Source organism: Periophthalmus magnuspinnatus, chromosome 9, assembly GCF_009829125.3.
Source record: "Periophthalmus magnuspinnatus isolate fPerMag1 chromosome 9, fPerMag1.2.pri, whole genome shotgun sequence".
NCBI lineage: Eukaryota > Metazoa > Chordata > Actinopteri > Gobiiformes > Gobiidae > Periophthalmus > Periophthalmus magnuspinnatus.
In genome coordinates, this window is record NC_047134.1 from 5,322,416 (window position 1) to 5,341,782 (window position 19,367).

The window sequence follows — 19,367 nt, forward strand, 5'->3', positions numbered from 1 at the left end:
GGGGGCAGAAGTTTAGAAACGTCTTGATTAAACATCAGTGGTTAGAAACATCATACACAATAGAAACTGAAGGGTTTCTAAGGGTATGAAGTATTGAGCTGTGGCCTGGTTGATCCTAATAAACAGTCATATCCCCAATGTGGCAACTGTCTGCTCCATTTTAATCCAGGCTGGAGGATTCACTATTGTGTTTTATTCTTTTTTATGTAGAGGTGTGTATGTATTGTTAAAGAGGAGCATGGCTGGGACAGCCTATATGCAGACTAAACAGCGGCTTAGGGCCCATAGCCACCAGAAGGTGCCCAAGAGCCCATACATTTATAATGAAAATATCCATCCATCCATCCATTTTCTTCCGCTTATCCGGGGCCGGGTCACGGGGGCAGCAGTCTAAGCAGGGACTCCCAGACTTCCCTCACCCCGGACACGTCCTCCAGCTCCTCCGGTGGGACCCCAAGGCGTTCCCAGGCCAGCCGAGAGACATAGTCCCTCCAGCGTGTCCTGGGTCTTCCCCGGGGCCTCCTCCCGGTGGGACATGCCCAGAACACCTCCCTAGGGAGGCGTCCAGGAGGCATCCTGAGCAGATGCCCGAGCCACCTCAGCTGGTTCCTCTCAACGTGTAGGAGCAGCGGCTCTACTCCGAGCTCCTCCCGTGTGACCGAGCTCCTCACCCTATCCCTAAGGGTGCGCCCGGCCACTCTGCGGAGGCCCATTTCAGCCGCTTGTATCCGCGATCTTGTCCTTTCGGTCATTACCCAGAGCTCATGACCATAGGTGAGGGTAGGAACGTAGATTGACCGGTAAATCGAGAGCGTCGCCTTCCGGCTCAGCTCCTTCTTTACCACAACGGACCGATACAGCGACCGCATCACTGCAGACGCTGCACCGATCCGCCTGTCAATCTCCCGCTCCATCCTTCCCTCACTCGTGAACAAGACCCCGAGATACTTGAACTCCTCCACTTGGGGCAGAGACTCACCACCCACCCGGAGAGAGCAAACCACCTTTTTCCGGTCGAGAACCATGGCCTCGGATTTGGAGGAGCTGATTCTCATCCCAGCCGCTTCACACTCGGCTGCAAACCGCCCCAGTGCCTGCTGCAGGTCCTGGCTCGAAGAAGCCATCAGGACAACATCATCTGCAAACAGCAGAGATGAAATCCTGTGGTTCCCAAACCAGGCCCCCTCCGGCCCCTGGCTGCGCCTAGAAATTCTGTCCATAAATATAATGAACAGAACCGGTGACAAAGGGCAGCCCTGGTGGAGTCCAACATGCACCGGGAACAGGTCTGACTTACTGCCGGCAATGCGAACACAGCTCCTGCTCCGGTCATACAGGGACCGGACAGCCCTTAGCAAAGAGCCCCGGACCCCATACTCCCAGAGCACCCCCCAAAGGACACCACGAGGGACACGGTCGAATGCCTTCTCCAGATCCACAAAACACATGTGGACTGTTTGGTCATACTCCCATGAGCCCTCGAGGACCCGATGAAGAGTATTGTTCCACGACCAGGACGAAAACCACACTGCTCCTCCTGAATCCGAGGTTCGACTATCGGTCGGATTCTCCTCTCCAGTACCCTGGAATAGACCTTACCGGGAAGGCTGAGGAGTGTGATTCCCCCTGTAATTGGAACACACCCTCCGGTCCCCCTTCTTATACAGAGGGACCACCACCCCGGTCTGCCATTCCACAGGTACTGTCCCCCGACCGCCACGCGATGTTGCAGAGACGTGTCAGCCAAGACAGCCCCACAACATCCAGAGACCTTGAGGTACTCAGGACGGATCTCGTCCACCCCCGGAGCCTTGCCACCGAGAAGCTTGCCAACCACCTCAGTGACTTCAGCCAGGGTGATGGACGAGTCCGCCTCTGGGTCCCCAGTTTCTGCTTCCTCCTCGGAAGACATGACAGTGGGATTGAGGAGATCCTCAAAGTATTCCTTCCACCGCCCGACAACATCCCCAGTCGAGGTCAGCAGCTCTCCACCCGCACTGTAAACAGCGTTGGTGAAGCACTGCTTCCCCCTCCTGAGGCGTCGGACGGTTTGCCAGAATCTCTTTGAGGCCGTCCAATAGTCCTTCTCCATGGCCTCCCTGAACTCCTCCCAACCCTGAGTTTTTGCCTCTGTGACTGCCCGAGCCGCGGCACGCTTGGCCCGCCGGTACTCATCAGCTGCCTCAGGAGTCCCACGAGCCAACAAGGCTCGATAGGAGCTCCTTCTTCAGCTTGACGGCATCCCTTACTTCCGGTGTCCACCACCGGGTTCGGGGATTGCCGCCAGCGACAAGCACCACAGACCTTACGACCACAGCTACGAGCAGCCGCATCGACAATAGAGGTGGAGAACATGGCCCACTCGGAGTCCATGTCTCCAACCTCCCCCGGGATCAGGGAGAAGCTCTCCCGGAGGTGGGAGTTGAAGACCCCCTGACAGAGGGCTCCGCCAGACGTTCCCAGCAGACCCTCACAATGCGCTTGGGCCTGCCAGGTCTGTCCGGCTTCCACCTCCGCCAGCGGATCCAACTCACCACCAGGTGGTGATCAGTTGACAGCTCAGCCCCTCTCTTCACCCGAGTGTCCAAGACACGCGGTCGGAGGTCAGATGACACGACAACAAAGTCGATCATCGACCTCCGACCTAGAGTGTCCTGGTGCCACGTGCACCGATGGACACCCTTGTGCTCGAACATGGAGTTTGTTATGGACAAGCTGTGACTAGCACAGAAGTCCAATAACAAAACACAGCTCGGGTTTCAGATCGGGGAGGCCGTTTCCTCCCAATCACGCCCCTCCAAGTGTCACTGTCGTTACCCACATGGGCGTTGAAGTCCCCTAGGAGAACACGGAGGCCCCGGGTTGGTGCACTGTCTAGTACCCCTCCCATGCACTCCAAGACGGCCGGGTACTCTGCACTGCTGTTTGGCCCGTAGGCCGACACAACTGTGAGAGACGTGTCCCTGACCCGACGGCGCCGGGACGCGACCCTCTCGTTCACCGGAGTGAACCCCAACACGCAGCGGCTGAGCTGTGGGGCAATGAGTCAAGCCCACACCAGCTCGCCGCCGCTCCCCGCGGGCAACGCCAGAGAAATGGAGAGTCCAAACCCTCTCAAGAAGTTGGGTTCCAGAGGCCCGAGCTGTGCGTGGAGATGAGGCGACTATATCTAGCCGGTAACGCTCAACCTCCCGCACAAGCTCAGGCTCCTTCCCCCCCAGCGAGGTGACGTTCCACGTCCCCAGAGCTAGTCTCCATGTCCAGAGATCCGGTCATCGAGGTCCCCGCCTTCGACTGCCGCCCGGATCTCTCCGCACCCGCCCCATAATGAAAATAATAATTGGAAATTTTAGGTTTTTTGTAAACTAAATGGCGCTGAAGAGTCCAGGGGAAGATCGTTTTCAGAGGGGACTCAAAATATGCCACCACTTTACACCACGGGACATGTAGGATAAGACTGAAACTGGACGAGTATAATTCTGCAGACATATATCAGAGCGACGTTACTACTCCTGCCGTCAGATGTGGAAGAAATTTTTGTCAAGATACACTGCAGGAAGTGTTAAAAGCAACACTAGTCTTTGTCAGATCCTTTAGTCTAACAGGAAGTCTATAGGTAACTTTGTGTTTTCCATTTACATGTCTGCTGTTTTATTTCACATGTCAGTTGTTTGATCATCCTTATCTGTACTCAGATGCTAATGTAAAGGTGTTACCTCTGAGCTGAGAAGGCCAAATGTCGAGCCAGATTGGCCTAAATGCAAAATTGCTAATTGTACTTGGGGAAGGGCTCAGATCTCAGACAGTATTTAAGTGTTCTGACTCGATTGCTCTGGGCCCACTGCTAGCAGAAATTCTGTCTGTCAGTTGTGGGACCATTTGTTTACTGGTGCAAACGTAATAAAACCAATATAGACAGTCATCTTGTATGTTTTGGTATTATTTTACAGATAATTTCCACGACAATTTGGTGTTGTCAGCAGGATGCCTCATTGATGTCCAGTGCTGAATCACGTTGTATAAAGTTGTGCACAGTCTGTATTAGGAGCCTCCATCATCTTAAGTGTTGAGACAGGAGGGAGCAGCCTGAGACAGAGCAGACTCAATGCTGGCATCTTTGCATGGAGTGGAACACTGTCTTTGTTGATGAGTACAGAGAGCGCTATAGAATAGGAAAATCTCTGCAATATTATTTTTAAACAATAGTTGTACAGCTGATGAGCTGCAAGGCAGCCTGGGACGCTTGGGGATGGGTCTAGGATCCACAAGGATCCTTAAGAATAGGAGGAGGGTAAAATGCCAACATCTGGGAATTTGGTTATGAACTTTAAATTTGGTTATGAGTTTTAAATTTGGTGTACACCTACTATATGAGCAATTATTTGGGATTTTATTGTTGTGGTGACTTTATGTGTGGCAAATATTTTGAATTTCATTATAATGGATGATTTTAAAGAGAATTGGCAACAAAGACATTTTTATTTGGTAGTGGCTGACTGGGAAGAGTTTCTGTTTTATTGATAGAGATTTTGGAAAAACTAATGTATATCAGTGTCTGAAGTGTGCAGGACTGAGTGAGGACTCAGCTCTCTGTAAATGGATTACAAAGATGGGCATTGTTGACGTGAGATACATTTGTTTATTGCATAAATACAACAAACACTGGAGAGCCAAGATTTGTGTTGCGAAGAGAAAGGCTGATATTGCTATGATGACTTTTAAATAATTGAAAATACTGGAACAACAACAACATGGAGGTTGGAGGAGACAAGGAAGCTGTGCAGTGTGTTTGAATCAATGAAATTACATTGATGAGCTAAATGTATTGAGACATACAATGGCAATCTGGGACAGTGATTTATCTGCTCAAGTTTCAAATGAGAGATGATGAATGTGACAATGAAATATTTGAGACTGGTAGGGAATGTTTGGGAAAACTTCATGTGTTGTCTCTCCTGTTTATTGTTTTGAGCTGGCATGCGGGTTGTCAATGAGGTTTGTGTCCTTACGGTACCATAGTCTTATTTCTTCTATGTCTAGTTCTGTTTGTGCTTCATTTTAATTCCTTAAATGGAATTGATTTATGCTACTGGATAATTTGTTTCATGCAATTTATCTAACATAAATTTGAACTTTTCCTTGGCAAAACGTTTGATATTGCTTAAATTTGGAATCGGGACTAGTGGTTGTCACAGAAAATTGTGCTGAAAGAATTGAATCAGTCACAATTGCATGTTGCAGTTAACAGAAGGCAAAATGTGTCCTTATTGGGAACAGTTACATTGGGTATTGAAAAAACAACGTGATAAAGCTGTTGCTGAGAACAAGACAGATTTTTTTTGCATTTAATTCTCTGCTGGTGTTGGAGATAATATTTACATCTTCAATTTGGTTCAAAATATGTATCGTCAAAGACAATATGTGCTTGAGCAATCACAATTGCGGATACAGACAGATTTATCAAATCTGTAAATCATTTAACCTGGTGCATAACTGAACTAGTAAAAAAAACATTGGGCGACCTAGGCACGCATAGATGAGGGACAATATTTATTTTGGTTTGGGGAAACTAATTTGATACAAGATGCAGCAGATTTTAGAAGATGCAGATGGCTGTTACATGCAACTCTTTACATTGGGCTATTGGTTAGGGCCAAACCTCTTTGTCAAAGACCGCTGGGAATTTCAGGTGCCACAGTGGGGTGTCAGTTGAAAAAAACTTGTTTGCTTAGGTAAGACACTTCACCCACATTGCCTAATATGAAAGTGGTGTGTCTGTGAATATTGGTGATGGTCAAAGGAGCTGATGGAGCAGATTGGTAGCCTTGCTTCGATCGGTCTGTTCCAGGGCAGCTGTAGCTTACCACCACTGAGTGTGGAGTGAATGATTAAGGCACGAAATTGTAAAGCGACTTTAAGCATCTGGGAAAACGCCATATAAGACTGAGGCATTATTATGCACTGTTTTCTGGAGATGGACATAAAGCAAATGCAGGGATTGAGTTTTGAGATCGGATATGATAAATTCCAACTTGACTAGGCCAACTGGACAACTTGAGCGTGTCTTGTTGTGCAAGTTCTACCTTTTCAAATCTGACACAAGGGGGGAATACTAAGAAAATATGGAAAAATGTAAAATATTTTGAGATTATAATAGTAAAGGGCAGACGCAAAGTACATGAAAGTCAACCACCCTTAATGACTCGCGCAAGCATTTTTTTTTCTTTTCTTTAATAACTCCTTTATTACAGGATGGGTGGCGGCTGGACAAGGTTTTTTCCTTCAACAGATGTGTACCTATGAATGAATCACACAGCTAACAACTAACCACTAACAAATTTGGAACTCACGTGAATGAAGTATGTTATTGTGAATTGTAATTTAACCAAATTAACCATTTTCATACATAAGGGCCCTGGCAGCCCACTACTGGAAACAGTCTGCACAAGATTTGTGCTGTTCACAAGAACATAACAATTCCACAAACCTGCCCTAGCATAGGCGTGATGAAACATCTAAAGAAATGTAATAGTTTGGGACTATGTATTAGGATCCTCAAGTTGCTAGAAGTTCACTTGCACGCGAGTCCTGTTAATAGGAATCACAGGTAAAGCATGGCAGAGAAAATGGAATAGAGCTTTGAAACCTGAGGGAGTATCTTTAAGCTGTTATTTCCATTGATGATGTCAATGATTAATGATGACTTTTCCTGTTAAAATGTATTTGATTTACTTTATGCTTAATAATAGGATCTGTTTAAGAAAATGATAGGGGGATACCAATTAACAAAGGGCTGCTTGTTAATTCTCAACAGCAATACATGATCCATTTTATTTAAAGCATGTTGTAAAAGAGAACATTTCTAATGGGAAGGCAATTGAATTATGTGAGAATGTTGTGAAAAGAAAAGTATTCCTAAATGCAGCTCAGTGTTAAATTGAAAGTTGTTGTTTTTTTTGTTTTTTTTTTGTTTTTTTTTTAAAGAACTTAGCTTCTGTTTTCTTTGAAAGTTACAAATAGAAGAGAGGGGTACCAGGACCACTGATGAGAAGTTTAACCAGAAACCAAACCAGTGAGATGGAGAACACTAAAAAAGGCACTGACATAGAGAAGATAGAGAAGATAGTGAAAATGGCTGACCGAGCAACCTGAATAAACTACAGCCATAAGGTTCCTGAAGTGGATGGAATATCACCAGAGCAGACCCACAGAGCTACAAACAACAAAAGCAGCCGAACAAATTGCTCTGAGGTGAAAGGAACAAACAGGGATTCAACATCAGGCTGTCCATCCATGGGAGTGGATCTCTCCTTCAATGTGGTTCTCCTCAAGTTTTCTCTTTTTTTCCCTCAAAAGAAGGGTTTTTTTGTGGAGTTTTTCCTTGCCAAGAAGGAGGGTCGAAAGACAGGGGATGTCCTGAGATTCAAATGAATTGCTGATTGACCAAATCAGCAATTCATTTGTCACTAATGGGAGCAGCAACAAAAACATTTGTTCAAAGAAAGGAACTGCTAAAGCTTAAAGCTCAAGCTAAATGCAAATTGTACTTGGGGAAGTTCTCGGACTTCAGACAGTATTTAAGTGTTCTGACTCCATTGCTCTGGGCCCACTGCTAGCAGAAACTCTGTCTGTCAGATAATTCCACAACACAGATTAACAGTTAAATATGGCAGGAACTTCTCTTTGTTACTCCTGATGGACAAAAGAACGACTACTGAATTTGTTGCAAAGTGAGTACAGATACTTCATTTCGAGTATTTGCCAATACCAGACAGAATTTTCTTTTCTTTTCTTTTTTTTTTTTAACAGGTATTTTATTATAGTGGTAAATATAAATCAAATTCATTTCATAGGGTTTTTTTAATAGCATAACCTACTTTAAAAAAAAAAAAAAATCTTAGAATACTTATTTGAGAGGCTGTTTTAAAATTCTACTGAAATTACTGCAGTTATGTATGATTTCAATATAATTTATTTAGATTATTTATTTATTGGTTTATTTGGCAGGGACAGTGTACATTAATAGCATTGTTGCAAATGCACCAGAATTAGCCAAAAGGCTATTTTTCATCTGTTGTCCCTGACAGATGGCAGACCTGTCTCTCTAAAAACAAGAGTAAAAATATTATACAGTGAAAATTACAATATACTATAGAAAAACATTAAAAACAGAAAAGCACCTGGCGTTAATATAAGCACTTTGCTAGTACTAGTTGCACTTTGCTAGTTAGCCTGGAGTGCAGGCTGCTAAGGAGCCACTATTATCATAACAGTGAGTATTGTCTTACTTTTGCCACCTTCACCGATATGGACATGCTATACCTCCTTTAAAAGCTCTGAACCAGCTCCATTCAGTCTCTTTGTTTGTTTCAACTACAATAAATTGCAATGCATGAACAAGCAAATAATTGCCAGCGCCACTTAGCAACATCAGCATGCTTCTATCATAAACACAAGCACTGCGCTATTCTACGTGAACTACAAAAATCATTATTGTTCATGTGACAGTCACATGTGATTAAAGCTGAGCTTAATTTTCCAAACAGTTAGTGTGCTTCTTTATGGTCACCTCTGCTTAAAGGTCAGTGCTCACAGCACACACTGCTCATGGCACATTTGCACAGAATCTCAAAGTTAACCGCAAGGAGCGTTTGAACAGGGCCCAGGAGAGAGTGCTACATTATTCAAACATGCATGAATAACATACATGGATGACATATACAGTAAAACCTCTTAGGCATGTTTTTGACGTTTTGATGGGGTTTTTTTGGGGGAAAAAAAAAACACAAGATTTTACAGAATACCTCCACTTTAATCTTCTTAAAAACTCCTCCATGTTTCAATCCTACAGTATAAAGTCATCTCTACTCTTTGGTCTGTTTCTAAATTATATTACTCCATCCCTCTATCTTTCTCTTCTCTCACTCCTCTTTCATTTGTCTGGCTTGCGCTCTCCTCAGGTGCAGAACTTAGCCACTGTGAACAAAGAGGGATTCAGTCACTGTTCACCAATCAGCTAAGCTCTGAGCCTGTGCAGAGACAATAGAATAGAATGGAATGCATTTATTGTCACTATACACATGTACAACACCATACACATGCACAGCGAAGACAAGGCACGTAACCTGCCAGGAAGACCACTATCCCGCCTGTTGTCCGCTTTCCCCGTCACACCTGCACTGCCACGCCCACCCTGCCCTCAAAACGCTCACTTATGTATGGAATTGGTGGACACCGCAGGGGAGGGGCTGCATTGCCATTGCAGCAGGCTGGGTCAGGGCTGTGTGGTAATCCCTGGCAATGTGATTTTTATCATAAGTCACAAATCAGCACGCCAGGAACCCACATGGCCCAGACATTGAAAACAAACGCTCCTCCTAAGCCCGTCGTTTAAACATACACAGAGGTTCAACTGGAATAAATGCAGGAGAATGTACGAAATAAGATAATGCTGATAGTGATGTAGTAGGTTAAGCATTGTCCCACTAACAAGAGGGTAGCCAGTTCCATTGCATAAGATTGTTTAGTCCCTCAGTGGCTTGTGGAAAGGTGTATATCAATCTAGACACCTTTCCACATTTCCAAAACAGAATCAAGACGTCAAAGGGCGTAAAGGCTGAAAATCAAGTTCCTGATACAACTATTTGAACCGAACAACAACAAAGAACTATTGAACAGAAGCAGCTTTATAAACAAAACAAAATGTACCATTTTACCCATAATAATTTAAAGAGAATTCAAAGGAGGTGTTGATATCCTCTTTCACCACCTGGTCCACAAACTGTGAATATATCTGACCTATACTGTCAGAAAGTAAAACATTTCAGACAGGGCTCTGCAGACGGCTCTGCAGATGGCTCTAGCCACATTTGAGTGAAAATGACCTCCTTCTTCATTGGTTCACTAATGTAATTAACTAAAAGGTATTTCTACGGCAGGGGTGTCCAAACTTTTCTCATTAAGGGCCACATATAAAAACACAGACAAAGCCGAGGGCCGATTGAGGGTCATAGACTGGTCTTCAATACAGTGAATACTTCAAATCTGCATTATTATTACAAGTTAGACTGAATCACTAGACCTTTATTCATGCTTATATCCTCAATGGGGTACATTAAATATTTGATATGTGTTTGTTAAAGTAGATTTTCAGAAATGTACAGTAAAAAGTACTATCTAAGGTAATATGGGCCAATTCAAGCTTGAGTGCCAAGAAAAATTGGCCCCCGGGCCACAGTTTGGGCATACGTGTTCTACAGGATTTGTTTAAGTATCTGTTGACCAAAGTTTTATTTAGCCTTACGTGACTGACCACCACCCGTTCACATCTCTCCAGACTGCTCTTTGTTCTCCTGTCCAGCAGTCCACCTGTAACTCTCCTGCTCGCTCTCCCTCTCTCTTTCCCTCTCTCCTTCTTTCCCCTCCACACTTGGCTTCCCTGGTAATCTTGTTCCTTCACTCTCTTTCTCTATTTCCCTCCTCCCTCCCTTCCTCTCTCACCCTCTCTCACACTTCACTTCCCTGGTTATCCCTCTCCTGCGCTCCCCTCTCTTCTCCTATCTCTGTCACACTTGGCTTCCCCGGTTCCCGCTCCTTCACCTCTCTCTCTTTCTTTCTCTCCTCCTCCTTTCTCTCTCTCTCGCACTTGATTTCCCTAGTTATCCTGCTCCTCCTCCCTCTCTCTTTTTCCTCTTCTCCTCCTCTTCCTCCTCCTCCCCCTCTCTCTCTCTCTCTCTCTCTCTCACACACACTTGACTTCCCTGGTTATCCCGCTCCCCTGCTGTCTCTTTCTCTCCTCTCTCCCTCTCTCACACTTGACTTTCCTAGTTATCCCGCTCCTCCTCCCTCTCTCTTTTTTCTCTCCTCCTCCTCCTCCCTCTCTCTCTCTCTCTCTCTCTCACACACACACTTGACTTCCCTGGTTATCCCGCTCCTCCACACCCTCTCTCTCTCTCCTCCTCCTCCCTGTCTCTCGCTTTCTCTCTTCCTCCTCCCTCTCTCTCGCTTTCCCTCTTCCTCCTCCCTCTCTCTCTCACAATTGACTTCTGTGGTTATCCTGCTCCTTTGCTCCCACTCCCTCTCTCTTTCCCTCCTCCTTCCTCCCTTTCTCACACTTGACTTTCCTGGTTATCCCATTCCTTTGCTCCCATTTTCCACGCTTGACTGCCATGGCGATATGCCCCTCATTAGGAGGATCAGGGGGGATTCAAGAGGCATGTAGGGAAGAATAGACCTCCCTTCTCCTTTAAAGGCTTGTGCACTTTCAATTTGAACACAGGAGTAGTTGAGAGGGGAGCGCCCTGTGACCAGCATGTTTGGAGTTCAAAGGTAAGAAAAGAGCGTAATATGGGCCCTTTAAGGTATACGTTATGTGTTGTAGTTGTCCTCTGACCCATTCTTCAATGCTACTGACCTTCTTGAACGCTACTGACCTTCAGTGGAGTGCCACACCTGTTTTGAATGTTTTAAACAGACCTATGCAGCTATTTCTTTTGTTTGGTTTTGTTTCTATTGTACTGTATTTCTTTCTCTGTAGAAATGTAATTTTTTTTAATTTATTTATTTATTTATTTAAAATGGACAATGCACATTAATAAACACCAGTAAAAAATACACGTGTAAATGCAGCTGTGCAGCTAACTTCGGCACATTTACATTTATTTAAATAAATACAAAATCCAGAGTTCGTTTCTTATAGTTGACACTAAATTACACAAAACACAACTGATTTTATGGAGTTATGATCTTGAGTTGAAAAACTGACTTGTTTTCTGTTCAAACCCTCCACCCCTCTATCCAGGGTGCATTTAAGAGGGTGTAGGGGGCGAGAAAAGGGAGTAGAGTACCGTTTAAGGAGGCGCCATGAGGGAACGCCAGCAGACCACCACACATAAATCCCTCTCCCAGCAGGCCAATGGGCAACGGCTGTCCGGGCCGCGTCATCCATCATTTTAATTGGAGAGTTGTGAGCAAAACCATGTTGGCTGCTCTGATCCAGTGCAGTTTACACTGGTCTGCGGTTCTGGCCAAAAGGGGACACAACAGTTTAAGTGTGGTGGTCATCTCTGAAAGCCTATGTTAAGCCTAAAGAGGCTTAATGAAGCTGGAGCAGGGGGAGGCAAGGGGAAGATAGGGGAGGCAAGGGGAGGATAGGAAAGGGTTATTCCAAGTTTGTAGTCTGGATTAGGCCAGCAGAAGCCACAAATTTATCTTGCAAACATGAGGTTTTATTGAAGATTATACTTGAAAACTTGACAAAGAATAAGCTAAATGCAGAATAGTCAACTTGATATTGCAGTTTTTGATGATTATACACACAGAAACACTGCAAAAACTAAAAAATAAAACTGACTTGCAGATTTTGAGCAACACTTGAATCATTTTAGTCAAATTGAAGAGTGCTGCTAATGCTAGCGGTAGCGACCTTAGGGAAAGAAGGCATCTGATTTGTCTATTATTAAAATTAATATCTTCATTTACAGACACAATAATGAAATAAAAACCCAGTATCATGTAGGTTAATTATGGTTAGCTATGACCATTTTTTATATACAGTCTAGGCTCCAAACAGTTACTCCACTTACTAGTTATTTTATTACACTTGCAATGTGTTAGATTTAAGTCAACTTTCAAATTTCTTCTTGATTTTTGGGTGGCTGTTTCTATTCTCTTGCTGTTCTTGAATTGTACATTGCAACACTGAAATTTACTCATTGTGAGACAAATACAGGTTCTCGTCTCGTTTTAGAATAAAACACTAAAGAGACAGAACCGAAGCAGCTAACCCTGACCTGAGACCTGAGACCATCTTTGTTTTTAAGATGAACACATTCGTACATGGCTCTTGACAAAGAATAAGCTAAACGCTTAGTAGAATTATTTTTGTAATTGATTAAATTGTTTTTGAGCCAATGGGATTTTAAAAGCCCATTAGTGACTCTGTTTACCAATGTTTTTTGTTTTGTTTTTTATCTGGTTTTCAATAGACTAATTTCAGATGTGTACTTCAGGACATCATATTTGTCATTATTTTCTCTCATTTGAAGTGATGTCCAAGCGTACAACCCCTGAAAAACAGCTATGTTGAATTTACCAAGATATCCCGGCCTCATATGAGTTTATAGACTATTCACTTTATTCCTGAAGCTGCCGTGGGCGACGCCATTGTCAATCAGGTTATATTACTTTGCATGGGGATGTGTTAACAGAGATGGAGAACTTGTAATGGGGAACTTGGACTCAAGGTCAGACTTGAGTTAGTATTTTGAGACTTGAGACTTGACTTGATGACTCAGACTTGGGACTCGACTTGGACTTGAGCCCTGTGACTTGAGAAGACTTAATACTTCCCCTAAAATTTTGTTTTAAAAAACAACATATATTTGCAAATATGCAAGCTGTATTCAGAACTTTGGTTTAAGGACTTTGAAGCTCAAAACAGATGACTTGGAATTGAGCTGGACTTGTGGGCCACTGACTCGGGACAACTTGACTCGGGACTCAAATTGGACTTGCCTGTCTATGATTTGGGACTTGACTTGGACTTGAGGCCAAACACTTGACACTTACAAAACAACAACTTGGTCCCACCTCTGCTTGGTCCCATCACTTAACATTTTATACAAATAAACCTACTTAATTAATGGCAATTATTTTCCTAAATGTTTTAGATACATACGGACATACATACATCATATATATGAAGTAAGAAGTAAGGGATTATGTAGCAAAGAAAAAAAGTTAAATAACTTAGCTGTATGTTTTTTGTATGTTAATTCAAATGCTCAAAGTATCCACCCTTTTATTTTTGTTTACTACATACTACCACTACTCCATATGTGTTCATGTGTTCATTCATAGTTTTGATGACTTCAGTGAAAAAATATTGAAAATCAGATAAAGGTGCACTATGGAACTTTTCTGGTCATATATGTCCCAAATGAAATAGTCATCGATACTAAAACTAGTATTGGAGCTAGATCGTCATCTTTCGCAGGTATCGGTACAAAAAAAAAGTCAGAAATTAACCTTTCATTGCAACACAGATATATTCGTAATATCTTACGAATGATCCTGAGCTATATCAGAAAAAGTAAAAGACCACATAGACTGGTATAAGCCCATGCACCACTGAGAGATTACAAGGACAAAAGGCCACATGGGAATTAAAAAAAAAGTACTATTATTAATGTTATGATATCTATTGTCTAAAGAAAGAGGGTTTTTTTTATTATCATTGTGGTATCAGAATCGGTATCAAAAATCTAGTCTATTCCTCAGCATCAAGGTTTAAAGTTTTAGTATCGTGACAACACTAGAAGAAACATAAATGTCCAAATTTTGACTGCTCGTGTATGTGTAGTGTGTTGCTGCATTAGAGATGTAATTACCATCTCACTCCGCTTCAGCCATGTCCAGTCTAGTGCCGATTTATCAGCCACATAAGAGCTCTATACTTCCCGTAATCATTTGGAGCCATCTGCCTGTACTCCATATGTGGTATTTAGATTAGATAAAAGCCTTGGCCGTGGTCTAAAACAGGATTTGGAGGAGACACTGATGCAAGTGGCATTTGGGCTAAGGTCACCCCTCCCTCCCCTCTCCCACTATTTCTATCCAGTGAAGAGAGAAAGGCACATGACGGGCTGATGATACAGCTGACAATCACGTCCGCACAGTGACGAGCACAAGGACAAACCAGAGCAGGACCATCTATGTAAACAATAAGGGATTAGAGGGCGCACATTTTATTTTTTATATCACAGTAAACAGGAGACTGGGGTACGAGTCAAACTGCAATATTCTTTTGATAGGAGTTTTACGTACACTATTTATAGGGCTCGAAATTGATTAAAATTCCAAAATATTCTGACCCCCAAATGGGAACGAGAGCAAGTTCTGAAAAATCAGTTATATGGGATTTTCATAAACATTTTTTAAGTCAAAATCCATAATTGTTGGACTTGTAAATACATTTTAGTTTTATGATTCCACTATATTTATCCAACCAAACAAAACAAACATATTAATAATTAGTGTTTTCGACTCCCATTCCATTGAAACAGGTCTAATTGGACGAATTAGGAAGTGAACCCAGCAATAGCCAAAAACAGGTGCAAGGAGGGGTCGATGGTGCAGAATGGCAGCTTCGCTTCACCTCAGTCTGCCCCAGGACAGCTGTGGCTACAACGGTGGCTCCTGCTCGGACCAAGTTCTGTGGTTGTGTCCTTAGGCAAAACAGTTCTCCCACATTGTCTAGTATGAAAGCGGTGAGTGAATGACTGGTGGTGGTCAGAGGGACATATGATGCAAATTGGCAGCCTCGCTTCTGTTAGTCTGCTCAAGAGCAGCTGTGGCTATAACAGTGGCTAAGTATGAATGAATGAATAACGTCTACAGTGGATGCTTTAAGAGGCTTTGTTGAGCCTGTAAAGTATAACGTATTATTATTAGGCCCAAGCCTGGGACTACGTCCCGGCGAGGGACTCATTAAAACCGCGTCTGGAGCATGGAAAATGGCAAAAATCAAGTAGTAAACACACCCCGACATGGCAGTGAGTGGTGTCAAAAATTAGAACTCGATGACCTGTAATTGTCACAAAAGACCCCGAGAAAAAATAACGAAAGACGACTCGGTAGCGCCACCTCAAACTTTGATTTTCATGGGGCCAATGGGAGCCCGACTTGGAAAAAAGTCAACGTAAAAATCTGAAACTCATATCAAAAAATAGAACATATCAGGACATGACAAAAATGATATTATGGCTCCACCCTAAAATGTACAGGAAGTCGGCCATATTGGATCAAACCTGGGAATGACAAAAGTGCACACCCTCACATTCAAGACATTTCTTCACACAGTTTTCATCACAAACACTTCAAATTTGGCCAAATCCCACTAAACTCATGTGTGATTAAAGATTATCAATTACATTTTGATTATGACTTTGGGTGTGGTCAGGGTGAATTTTCAACAAAATCACAATTTTTGGAAAATTTCAATAAAATATTTCTCTTTCACACATTTTTTGTTGGGAAAACGCTAATACAGTGTTTATGCACATTTGTGAGCTGAACGCAATGATATGCAAATCAAGGCACTCTCTCACAAAATGGCTCTCTAGCGCCCTCTTCAAATTTCATTTTCAAAAATTCGACTCCACTTCTTTATACAACTATTGTGTCATTTCATTCACACATTAACACAAACCCTGCATATTTACGCTGAGCTTCTCTCTCAAAGTGAAAACATAGTTCCACCTTGTGATGTTATGTGGTAATACAGGAAGTGCTCCACTGTATTTTTAAACTCCATACACCTTCACTTGAATCATTTGGATAAGTTCAACACTAGAATTGCCCATCTCTACTAGATGAACTAAAGGAGCTGTTAACCTGAAAACTACCACTTCATGACACAGGTGGAACAGAGCATTTTAAGCTTTGGGGATGTAGACTAACTAATGATAAATGGTTACTCAAACATGTGCTTTTGAGGAGGTAACAGCATTAGAATATGGCTTAAAGCTCACAAGAGTCAATTTTACATAATATAGGATCTTAAAGTGACTAAATGACATCACTGAAGACAGCGCTGGCCCTGCACTTGCACTTTACATTCTCTACACAAAGAAAGAATCTGAGAGCCAGTAAAAAAACCCAAAAAAAACACTCCCTTTAGGAGTTGTCCATTTGGGGCCTCTCTTAAAGCCGTGTGATGACCCATCTCTTACTTTTCTTCCTAGTTTGTTTGAGAAGTGCATTCTGGAATTCCTGCTTTGACAAAAACACAGTGACAGAGGTGAGCAAAAGGCCCCTCTCCACACACACGAGGCTGAGAAAGAATGTGAAGCAGAGGTAGAAGCCACTGAAGGGAGGCGAGGACAAAGCTGCTTTCATCTGGCCCACTCCACATAACAAGCCAGAAAAGTCAACATGAAGTTTACAGGGTTATGCTATGTACTATTCCCAATGGTTAAAGCTGCACTGTGGAACCTTTCTGGTCTCAAATCAGATAACAGATGATACTTAAGCCAGTATTGAAGCTAAATACAAATTTTTTGCAGGTATTGATACAAAAAAAAGTCCCATTGACAGGACAGAAATTAACCTTTCCTGAATAGCTTTAGAATGGTCTGTATCAGAACAAGTATAAGACCACATAGGCTAGTATTCCCCCATGGACCACTATGGAACCTACCTGGACCACTGAGGGATTTCCATAGATATGAGGCCACATGGGAATAGTAAAGAATGTCTCCAGGGATGTTATGATGATGTTTACAGCAATGTCAGATTTAAATATAAAATGTGGAAATTACATATTACATAATGATCCATGAGTATCAGAGATTATAACTATAGAGCACAAACAAGCACAACAAGTTTAAGATTGGGGAAAAGTCTAAAATATGAACTGCTAAGCTAATACAAGACTCACTAATAAGTTCCATAAATAACTGCAGTCTTTGCTATTTGCCAATTGCACCATTACATTTGTTACTTGTTTTTGATTACATTTACTCTAATATTACTACCTTTAGCTTGTTATGTGCCATATTAACAAAGAAACAGAGGAGTTTGTCAAAATCAGGAGACTTTTCGGTGATAAAGTGCAACATAAAAAACACTGAATAAATACAAATTAAAGGACATGAGTGATACAAGTGAAGCTTACAACTTTGGTCAAATCTAACTATTTTGGACTTAAAAAGATTAAAGTGAATGGGACAATTATCCGGGTTAATAACACATATGCTGTCTCATCAACGTCAATACTATTTTGATCAATTTTAAACCCAGAACCATTTCAACAAATCATGTTGAAATGCAAGCGTTCGGCCAAGAGACATTTGAAGGAAAATTGAGGAAAATTATAGTTACAAAGAGGACTGCCGGAATATCAGAAAATTCCCAGAAAGTTAGGAACAAAATGCCTATAACAACACCAAGATCATGTAGAGCGGGTTAAAACGAACATTTCAAAACCAAAATGATGAGCCTGACAGCAGCAGATACAGAGAGAGGGCCCACATTTTTTGAATAGAAAGTGAACTGGAGCCGATGGAGCCAGAAGTGCACCCATGTTCACTTCCTATTTAGAGCGTGGAGGCTAGCAGGTTAGCTATTTATATATACAGTCTATGGTGGACGTGAAATAATTTTTTCACAATAGCTTCAGAAAGTGGAGCCATTTTTCAACCTCAAAGACATAAGTGTTGTCAGTTGAAAGCACTTTGAGCCACATAACGATAAGGTTAAACATTTGTGGAGCCAATGTTTGAATATTTCTTCCAGAAACTGAAGAATCACCCATAGAGTTAAATAAGCCTCCTCAGCCTTCAGTGCAGTTCTGAAACTAGAATTCTCTGCACATTCTCACCTGTCTAAAGCACCATCTCCTCCACCACTCTGCGTGCTGATGGGTCCATTTCCTCTCTGACCAGCGTGAGGCAGCGGCGAGCCAGAGCTTGCTGTCGGGCGTCTTCTTGGACCATCAGCTCTCCATAAAGGTATACCCCCAGGGCCTGTAGGTGGCAGCAATTAGTTACATTTACCCTCCTACAGTTTAGAAAAAGATATTATAATAATGACTGTATAATGTATGGTCATGGACGGATTGTCTTAAAGGTCCTATATTACACAAAACTGACTCTTGTGAGCTTTAAGTCACATTATAATGATGTTACCTCCTCAAAAACATTTTCACACATGTTTGCGTAACCCTTTATTATTAGTCTGTCTACAACTCCAAAGCTCAAAATGCTCTGCTCCACCTTGTGATGTCATGAAGAGGTAGTTTTCAAGTTAACAGCCTCTTTTACCTTTAGTTCAGTAGAAATGGTAAATTCCAAGGCTGAAATCATCCGCATGACTCTAATAGGGAGTTTAAAAATAGAGTGGAGCACTTCCTGTATTACCTGTATTACCAGAGTGTTCTCAGATTAAAAAAAGAACACAGCCTAAATATGCAAGGTTGTGTCCTAAATGTGAGTGAATGAAACAAAACACACCTGGTACATTTGTGATGAATAAATAACATTAGAGAAAATAGTGTAATATGGGCCTTTTACAAACCAAAACATTCATTTATAACATAAACAACTTGTTCATCATGTAATTTTTTTTGTAATTAACAAGAAAAGCTGGATTTGAACATGTTTACCTCAGACCTGGGGACACAGTGAGGTTATCCCATCAGCTGTTTATCAAATGCTTATCACATACTCTTTATTATTGTTGTTGTTGTTGTTATTTATATTAATTCATCTATTTATTTTTTACTTCTAAGTATTAATAATTTAAACCTTTGGTGTTGTTACTGTAATGTACTGTAATGTTTTGTTTACTTGCTCCACCTTTTATTT

General features: G+C 42.3%; 1 protein-coding gene across 1 annotated transcript in view; it reads right to left on the bottom strand.

Moving 5' to 3' along the window:
- Positions 1-19,367, bottom strand: part of aopep (aminopeptidase O (putative)) — a 365,924-nt gene that overhangs the window by 16,072 nt on the left and 330,485 nt on the right. The window contains exon 19 of the mRNA XM_055224341.1: positions 18,383-18,527. Within this exon, the coding sequence (XP_055080316.1) occupies positions 18,387-18,527 (141 nt within the window). The 3' untranslated portion in view covers positions 18,383-18,386. The remainder of the gene's footprint in view (positions 1-18,382; positions 18,528-19,367) is intronic.